The 9,892-nt window shown below is 40.2% G+C and overlaps 1 protein-coding gene across 1 annotated transcript; it reads right to left on the reverse strand.

Annotated features, from left to right (window-relative positions):
- Positions 1 to 1,288: 1,288 nt before the first annotated feature.
- LOC103988958 (uncharacterized) lies at positions 1,289 to 3,405 on the reverse strand. The gene is made up of 2 exons (XM_009407655.3): positions 2,405 to 3,405; positions 1,289 to 2,184 (listed from the first exon to the last, which is right to left on the reverse strand). Exons 1-2 carry the CDS (start codon positions 3,075 to 3,077, stop codon positions 1,547 to 1,549), a joined length of 1,311 nt encoding a protein of 436 aa, XP_009405930.2. The 5' UTR covers positions 3,078 to 3,405; the 3' UTR covers positions 1,289 to 1,546.
- Between the last annotated feature and the right edge of the window lie 6,487 nt (positions 3,406 to 9,892).

A 9,892-nucleotide genomic window follows, 5' to 3' on the forward strand; every position in this document is an offset into this window, starting at 1 on the left:
TTATAATTGAGGACATAAGTAAAAAATTTTAAATTTTAAAGGACAAAACTATAATTTTGCTTGGGATATATAATGAAATTATATATTTTTGAATGGTAGAACTATTAATAGGATATAAGTTAGAATTAAAAGATTTATAAGAGTAAAAATATAATTTTAATAAATGAAACCGTAACCCTCGTAGTCGCCCCTATGTTCCAACGTGTCCACACGCACAGGTCAGTGGTATAGTAGTCGTTTGTCACTTGTGCGCCACCTGGGGTGGTGCACGTCTTCTTACATGGTCGACTAGTGACCTCACTGATTGTTGTGCTATGCTATCATATTCCTCATCGGTAGAACATCTTCACAATGCATCGCTAACCTAGTGCTGCTGATGGATCGTCCCATCGTGCGACTATGCACATGCGTCGATCGACAACCACACTGTCATAGTGGTGCCTAATACTTACAAGTTCGCCATGCATTAATTGGATACGGTAGCCTTCAACATCCAATTGATGCCAATTATAACTAGCAAATACTACAGTACATTGTTGTAGTCACCACAAGCAGCAATGCTGTTGTTGTCACTACACGCAACAACACTACTACAGTCACCTATTTATATAATAACGAAGAAGAAAATTATACCAATAAAATATAGTATTGTTGTTGCAAAATGGTGTAGAAGAAAAGCTAAAGTGACATAAAAATCATAATTATGCCACTTTTAGATAGAAAACTTGAATATTAGAAACTAAAGTCAAATAATAATAGATTAAATATACGATACACATCTTATCTACGCACACCATTATTGGATTTAGAAGCAACAACGATACCGATCTATAAGATCTATAGAAGATCTATAAGAGTAAAGAATCTTGTCATCTCAATAAAATTATCTCCTAAGAAATATATTATTTATCTAAAGCCACTTTTCCACCTTCTTAGAGGTGCATATCTATCCCCACCTGTAGCGGGAACTGCAGACAGAGCTTTTATACAGGCTATGGGGGACCTCTTATCAGACCAACCATGATCCAACAGTCCCGGGAACACTACCCAGTGATTAGCCAGTCAGGATGAACGAATCCTACCCGTTGCAAAATGGTGAAGAAGAAAAGCTAAATTCACCAAACCGAATCATTCTGTAGTGTTTATCTTCACAAAAAGCAAGAACAAGAAAACATTTTTTTCATCAAATTCCAGTTGTAATGAATGCTAATAAAAAGAAATGGAAGCAGTGGCCAGCTGAAGGTTAAGTGCACAGAATGCTTTATAAATCAGAGCAACGACTACGAAGTAAAAGCAACGCATATCAATACGTATGATCTTTCTATGCTACAGTAAAAACGTCACGTGAGAGCATGCAACCCAAAATGCAGATGTGAAGCTATTCACGCCCGAGAGACAGACATCTCAGTATGATTTTGACATCTCTGACGCAGAGACAAGGCACTGAATGTGGAGGTGGGATTCATCGACCAAGACGACGACCCAATTACTGTTTGTCGAGGAAGGAAAGTTCAATATCAAAGTCTACTGAGAGGCGTAGTGGAAGTTACTTGAGGGTTTTACATATTACCACAAAGCATGGAAGTAGAGCTTTTGGGTTGAGCAAATAGAGCTCCTCAATATTTGCGTAAAGACCCACCTTCCCCGCCAACGAATCGAAGGCACACTGACCTACTAGCTCTTGGTAGTTGTCCAAAGGCTTATGAACCCTCCCAGCGATGACTCTGCACACCAACAGCGCTTTCTTCACGGAAGTATCATCTTCATCCGTCTCGATTGATTCCAGTGCTCTACCGCTAGTGGAAGTCGTAAAAACGCCGATCCCTCCCTTGGTTTCCTCGTTGCCGGAGAATCCGTGTCTGATGATCTGACAAACACTGCATTTCTCCAACGCGCAAAGCCCAGACGAGCCGTTCGTGCCGAGAGAACAGGCAATTGTGGTGCCATGGAACCTCAGAAGCTCATTGCCGTCGGCCAGGCATCTAGGGTGCTTCTTTGGCAGCTTGCTGGCTTTCATCTTAACCGTTTCCCTGTACTCCTCAAAGAGAGTAAGAGTTTTCTGCATGTTATGGACCTTGAGGACCCTCTCGATCCGTCCGCAGCTGCCGTCGGTCTTGGACCACCCTGTTCTGCATATCATTTCTACTATCTTCCTAGAGGAGTCACCTTCCACAAGTTCGCTAACTACATGCGTAAGAGAAGCACAAGTCAGTCCCTCACCTCCAACCGAAGAAGATTGTGATGTAGGAAAACAAGAAACAGCAATAGCGCTGCAAGACATTGGCGACCACTAATCCTCTGGTACGCATATGCTTCGTCGGATGGATGCGAAGGAAAGAAATAAACATGAGACACTAAACAATTCCAGGAAATCCACTAAAAGCAGCAAAGATCGACATGGTACCTGCATGCTTGGTTAGGTGGTGCGCCTCCAAGGTCTCCCACTTCACAAACTTCTCCCCACATTTGTGGCAGGTCACAGCCGCAGAGCACTTCTGCAAATGCATCTCATGAGAGAACCTTGGTGTTGAAGCGGCGTGATGGGGTCCGACAACACCATGGCCAAGCAAAACGGTAGCGAGAGATGAACCCCCGGGGCCATGGTCTTCTCCGTCACCGGAGACGCTAGGGCATTTTCTTGCTGGAGTGCTACTAGCTCCGCCACATGGAGGAGGGTTATATTGAAGTGGTGAGGGGTGGCCTCCTGGTCCAGGCGTCCCAGGCCTAAGGGTGCCAACGCAGGGAGAATCCAATCCTGCCTCGCCCTCTTGGCAGGCTCCCAATCCAGATATCCTCAGCTCGCACCTGGAATTGTTAAGAATAACATCATGGGTGATTGGGTTTATGAACTCACTACTCCCGATGGACCTCGGGCTGCAACTCGGTGGCTTCTCAATGTGCCTCTTGCTTCCATGGATGACATCTCTGAGATTGGCTATGGATCTAGAGCACCCAGACCTTCCCGCTTTCCTTGTCAAGATGGTTCCAAGATGCCCCCTGGCCTTTGGATCATGAACCTCCGACGGCTCAGACTTGCAGTGGAGAGATCTCTTCAAGGCAAACCAAACTGTTGGCATCTCTTCTTCTTCCTCCTCCTCCCCCCCGTTCTCCTTGATCTGTAAGCCACTCTCTCTGTCTCTCTTGCTTCACTTCTTCATGGGCTCTCTGCATATCACCCTAATTCTGGAGACAATAGATTCGACTACTTATGTCTTTGCCTGCGCTGAATTTGCACCACTAATGCCGTACTCCTGATTCCCTTCCTTATTCATCTCATCTATCAGCATGGAAAAAACAGGACTAAATTAAGCTCAACAGCCATTAAGAACATACTCAAAACCACTGCAAATTTAAGGGACACTTAGGAAGCCTCGTAGATTCAAGGCTTTGTGGTCAGGAAATCGATTCAAGATTAAAATATATCTCATCTTTTTTCTTGAATAGTTACCGGGAAGAGAAAAGATTGTGGATGTACCGCAGAAGGAAACATATGGGTTGGACCTTTTGGTTTGTCGTGGGACCAGTAAAGCTCAAGGCCACTCTGTAATGAATGTGATGTAGCCTTTAGTGTGGGAGGGGTACCCCAGAATGAATGTGGTGCAATGCTTAAAACAGCTGCCAATATGGGGTCATATTTATCCGAGTCGTCCGCGTGATTGCCTGCCTGCTTGCTTTGAGTGGCTTGACGCACACGAATCTCAGCAGGAGCTGACCTGAAAGAGATAGCACAGTCCCCATGTCTAACCCAATCCTGCTGATCCACCCCCAATCTTTCAGTCTCTTTACTAATTGTACTCTTCTCAATCGGAATGCTCATGCTTGTCCCCGCCTGGCAGAACACGAATCCAACTAGTCTGAAGCACTGGGAAACACATCATACAAGTAATTGATCAGATCTCTCTCTCTCTCTCTCTCTCTCTCTCTCTCTGCGGCAGAAGACATGTATTGTGTAATGTTTACTGGAGCAAACTCCTTGGCAACAGGACAGCTGCCTTTTTCATTGATGGAAGTCCCACTGTCTTAAGGTTTCCAGTGGGGACCGACCAAATGAATTCGAGTGATCCAGACTTCAGGGATGTTTGGCGAGTTTGCTTGCATTAATTAGTAATATACGGGCACTAATTCCCCTGAAACAAACATTTGGAACCATAAGCAAAGACACAAAAGTGGCGTGGTTAAGCATCTAATATATAATATATATGTTGATAATATGAGTACCAAATGATGTGTATCGATTTGGAATGCTAAATTTGATCATATAAATTTTATCAAGTTAAAGACCGCGAGAGAAGAGTTTTATTAATGGATTTCTCAAACTATGGATCATCACTCATCTTCTTCCTCGTTTGTCTCTATTACTATTTTTATTGTTACACGGATGATAGAGCAAAGTAATAGGGGTCATACAAAAAATAAATTATTCTAATATTAACAAGGTTAAAAAGAATAATTGTTAAACCATTTGATCAACAAGATGAAGATATTAAGCATACTTGTTTTGATCAAACAAATATTCCTCTCAAAAGAATAATTATTAAATTAATTAGTTATCGAGATGGAGATATTGAATACCCACCCAAATTCAAACCGTTGATTTATTCTGGTCATCAAAATAAAAAATCTAAAGTAATAACTTATCCACCATGAAGCACAATCACATCTTAACTTTTTTTTATTTTTAGAGTTGTTTGGAATCCAACCGTCCTATTCAATTTTAGTTCAATTTAAAATCATAAAACCATTGATTTATTCTGGTTTTGATAGGCTTAATCTAGTTGGAATCGGATGTATGTAGAGAAAAGAACTATCATATTGAAAAATACTATCTTAAATAGGAGCAACAACAACAAGGTACTACTAACTTAAAATCTAACAAAGTAGAAGATTAAAAAAAATTATAGAATTTAAAAAGAAAAAAAAAACTATATTAAACTTCTTAAGATAAAAAATACTTATAATAGGTTGATTTAACTACTTAATAGTTGGATATGTTGAATCTAGTATTTTGATGATAAAACTACTTGATATATGTTTATGATTTAATCTGCGTTTTGAGTGACGCAGGAAAATCATATTGTGCCGGAGGAACATGTCAGAAGATTGGACGTCGGGCCGGTGGATCGGTCGACGTATCGACAGAAGGCTTCAGGTCGTAGACTCGGGCATTGAGCCAAGAAGAGCGGGTATTGTGCCAAGGATATCGGAGTTGTGGAGCCAACTGGCCGATTGGGCAATAGGCCGCAGGAAAGGACGATGCGCCGAAGAATCGGACGAAGCGTCGAGGGACCAATGACATGCCGGACAACTTGGTTAATTGCTTAGGATTAATTGTCTCGATCGAAGTTTTGTTTTACATGTGCAGGATTAACTACGATGAAAGTAAGACATGCAGCAGGAGTTGCGCCGGAGTCATGACAATGATCACGTTGGGAGTTCGAGAGCTCGACGGAAGTTCGGATAGTCGTCAGAGGTTCTGCGGGAACAAATCCGAGAAGTCCAGAAGCTTGCCAAAGGAGCTTGTCGGAACTTGCCAAGTGGATCGTCGCAGTCCAGGAGTTTGCCGGAAGTCCGCAGGAGCATCACCGAGGGTTCATCGGATAATCGACGGAAGTTCGTCGGAAACTCGCCGGAAGAAGCGAGTGACGTACCGAAGCAAGCTGCAGAATATGTCTTAGGAAATAATCGTAGTTAGCACTTTGATTAAGTTAGAAATGGGAGGTGATCCCATTAGCTTAATCCTGGGGCAATTGGGCCCCTGAAGAACTCAAATTGGGTCAAATGGTTCAGCCCATTCGGACCCAGGTTGCTGTGGGAGGTGCAACTGCCCAGGTAGGGAGGTAGCACCGCCCAGGCTATGTCTCCCAGCGAGACTGGGCGGTGCAACCGCCCCAGCCAAGAGGTGCAACCGCCCAGGGCTTAGTCTCCGAGCGAGACTGGGCGGTGCAACCTCCTCTGTCAGGAGGTAGCACCGCTAGAGCTCAAGTTTCGAGCTCTGCCAGGCGGTGCAACCTCTCCAGTCAGGCGGTGCAACCGCCTGAGCTCGGTCTTCGAGCTCTGGCAGAGAGGTGCAACCGCCCCTGACAGAGGTAGCACCGCCCAGAGGCTCAGTCTTCGAGCTCTGCCAGGCGATGCAACCTCTCCAGTCAGGAGGTGCAACCGCCTGATCCCGGAATTCCGAGATTTGATCGTTTTGAGCTCCAAATTTGAACTGGGTTGGGGCCTATAAATACCCCACCCATTCAGCACTGAAAAGATACAGACCTATACCGAATTCTTGATCTTTTCTGTGATTCTAAGAGCTCAAATTTGTGTAAAGTCCAAAAGTTCTCCTCTTTCTGTTCTTCAAGTCTTGAGTTGTAAAGAGAGGAGAGAAAGGTTCTGTAAGGGTTGTCTCCTGAGCCCGTCAAAAGGAGTGAAACTGTAAATGGGCAGTTGGCCTTCGCCTATTGAAGGAAGGCCTCTAGTTGACGTCGGTGACCTCGTCGGTGGAGGAAGCCAAAAGTGGAGTAGGTCAAGACTGACCGAACCACTATAAATCTCTGGTTTGCTTTTATTTTGAGCACTTTATCATTACTGCAAACCTCCTACATAGCTACTGCTCTCTGCGCTTTTACGAACAAGTTTCTAAGTTCTGATCTTTCCGAATCTGCATTCAGACATAAATCGGTGTTTTCGTACGATCTTTACATTGCAGTTTACATTTACGTTTTGATTCTATTTATAATTGCAAACTATCTTCTGCGCTTTTACGAACGAGTTTCTTTGCAGTTTACGTTTACGTTTTGATTCCATTTATAACTGCAAACTGCCTTCTGCGCTTTTACGAATGAGTGTCTAAGTTCAGATCTTTCCGAATCTGAGCTGAGACGTAAACTGCGCTTAGACGCAAACTGTGTTTAGACGCAAACTGCGCTTAGACGCAAACTGCGCTTAGACGCAATCTGAGCTTAGACGCAAACTGCGCTTAGATGCAAACTGCGCTTAGACGCAATCTGCATTTAGACGCAAACTGCATTTAGACGCAAACTGCATTTAGACGCAAACTGCGCTTAGACGCAAACTGTGTTTAGACGTAAATTGCACTTAATCATAAGTAATCCTAGAATTGGCTTTTGCATCAAAATAGTTTTTAGCGAACGAACGCAGCTTTCGTTTTTAATCGCTGAAAGATTTCCGCTGCACTAATTCACCCCCCCCTCTTAGTGCTCTCGATCCTAACAATTGGTATCAGAGCGGGGTATTTCTCATTTCGAATTTACACTCGAGAGAAATGGCTCTTCAAGAGGGCTTTTCGGTCTTTCGTCCACCGTTCTTTAACGGATTGGACTACACTTATTGGAAAACTCGAATGAGAGTTTTCTTGATTTCTCTAAATCTGGATTTATGGAATATCGTTGAAAACGGTTCTCAACTTCCCTCTAAACCGATGAACGAATGGTCGGATTTAGAGAAGAAGTATTTTTCTTTAAACGCAAAGGCTATGAATGTCTTATTTTGTGCTTTGGACAAAAATGAGTTCAATCGGGTTTCTTTGTGCGAAACGGCTTTCGATATTTGGCGCACTCTTGAAATCACGCACGAGGGAACTAGTAGAGTCAAAGACTCGAAAGTTAATATTTTACTGCATGATTTCGAGCTTTTTCATATGAAACCAAGCGAAACCGTTGTTGACATGTACACCCGTTTTACGGATGTCGTCAATGGTTTAAATTCACTTGGTAAAAGCTTTTCGGATTTTGAACTCGTTAACAAAGTTTTGCGCTCACTTTCTAAAACTTGGGATTCAAAAGTAACTGCTATTCAAGAATCGAAAAACTTGAACCAATTTCCACTTGAAGAACTAATTGGTTCATTGATCACATATGAAATGACGTGCAATGCATGTGAAGAACTTGAGAACCACCTTCCAAAGAACAGGAAGGATTTGGGACATAGAACATTTGAAGACCACTCGAGCATAAGCTCAAGTGATGGTGAACTTAAACAACAAATGAAACAAAAATTAAAAAGTAAAAAGAACGGAACTACTTGCTTTGAACGCAAGAAGAAGAACAAAAATTGGGATGAATCGAGCTCCTCCGAAGACGAGGAGAAAATCAACAAAGGCGAGGTGGCAAACTACGCCTTTACGCCTTTGGACGCTGAGGTAATCAAAATGCCTTTAATTTACTTTGAAATTACATGATGCTTAAAGCATTTTTTTTATTTTCTTGAAAATTACATGTTTAATAATTTTATAATGAAAATACAAACAATTAGGAATCATGCTTATCATTCTAGTAATTTTAAAAATAATCATGAAAATTGCATGTTTATGATAAACAAAATGATTGTGATTAAAAATACCTTATGAAATCATGCTATATGTGGTTGAGAAGTAATAATGTGTATCATGTTGATTTCCATTGTTATTTCTCGATTTTGAGTATATGAAATCATGCTTAATTTGAAGTTATGATTAATGAGTATATATTTTTTATGTATGATGATTCTTGATTATCGATTTTCATGATAATAACAGTGGCTTTAAAAAATTGATGCATGTTTTCATAAATGAAAAGACATGCTAACATGAAATCGACCACTTAAAATGAAACACTTAAAAAGGGGAAAAATATATTACCAATGAAATCATGAATCTATTTATGTTATAAATTTTGTGAGCCATAAAAATGATTTTGATGATTTAAATTTGAAATGAGTTTTATCAAAATCATGATCTTGATTTATCAAATTGAATGAAATAATATGAATGATGATTTGGAATCATGCATATAATAATGAGTTTATATGTTTTGAAAATGTGCATGTTTTAATTTGAAAATATAATGATGCATAAATGAGATTGATACTAACCTTTGTCATGATTTAAAAATTGATGTAAAGGGTTTTTCCCTTCTTTTTGACAATGACAAAAGGGGAGATAGCTAGCTTGCACAATTCAAGAAGAAAGCAAAAATTGCACTTCTCAAAAGAGAAGAAATTGCTATCTTGAACATCACCAAGAAGTGCTATCTTGCAAATCTCAAGACACACAAATGCAATCATGCAAAATTTGTAATTTTGCACATCATTAAAATTTATGATGCTTTGGTGATTATGCATGTTCTAAAATGTTATAAAATTCACTAGCTTGCATGATGTAGAACTTAGCTATATTGAACATCACCACGGAATGCTATCTTGCCTATCTCAAGAAGCAAAAAGTTAACTTGCACATCTAGCAAAACTTATATTTCAAGAAGCAAGAGTTGCTTTCTTGAACATCTCAAAATTGCTAGCTTGCGGGCCTTAAAATGTAGAAATTTTTTGCTAGCTTGAATATGGTAAACTTGCTATTAGACTACCATGATGATGAGCATACCTTATCTTCATGATTATATTTGAAAAACTATGGCAAAAATATGTCCGAATGATTAAACCTGTTAAAATTATTTTTCGGACTTTTTTGATTGAATGATCAAATTACCTGATTGCCATAATGATTTTACACAATTACTTGCCATGATTATATGTTGGAAATTATGTGCTTAAATACAAAATTATTATGATAATAAGCATGTTTTACCTTCATGATTGTAATTGAATATCTCTAGTAAAACCCTATTCGAATGTATGAAAGTGTCAAATTTCATTTTCGAATTTTCTTGATCCTAACAATTGGATTTTCTTGATACATTATCCTCTTCCGAACTTAACAAGCATATGTCATATCTAGTTTAATTCACATCATTGATTTTTGACATATGGAATCATCTAGCAAATGCACTTATCAGTTTAGAGATGATTGCCTCTTATAAAAGGAAGATATTTTTACATACAAGGATTTAACTCACTTACATATCTTAATCCTTGCAAAAATGAAGTGTGCTTTAATATCTTATCGATTTGA

This window comes from Musa acuminata, chromosome BXJ2-6 (genome assembly GCF_036884655.1).
Source record: "Musa acuminata AAA Group cultivar baxijiao chromosome BXJ2-6, Cavendish_Baxijiao_AAA, whole genome shotgun sequence".
In the NCBI taxonomy this organism is placed as follows: Eukaryota; Viridiplantae; Streptophyta; class Magnoliopsida; order Zingiberales; family Musaceae; genus Musa; species Musa acuminata.

Coding starts and splice junctions, on each gene's coding strand:
- LOC103988958 (XM_009407655.3), bottom strand. CDS start 3,077: ATGCCAACAGTTTGGTTTGCCTTGAAGAGATCTCTCCACTGCAAGTCT. Junction 2,185..2,404: donor CCACCTAACCAAGCATGCAG/GTACCATGTCGA, acceptor TTACGCATGTAG/TTAGCGAACTTGTGGAAGGT.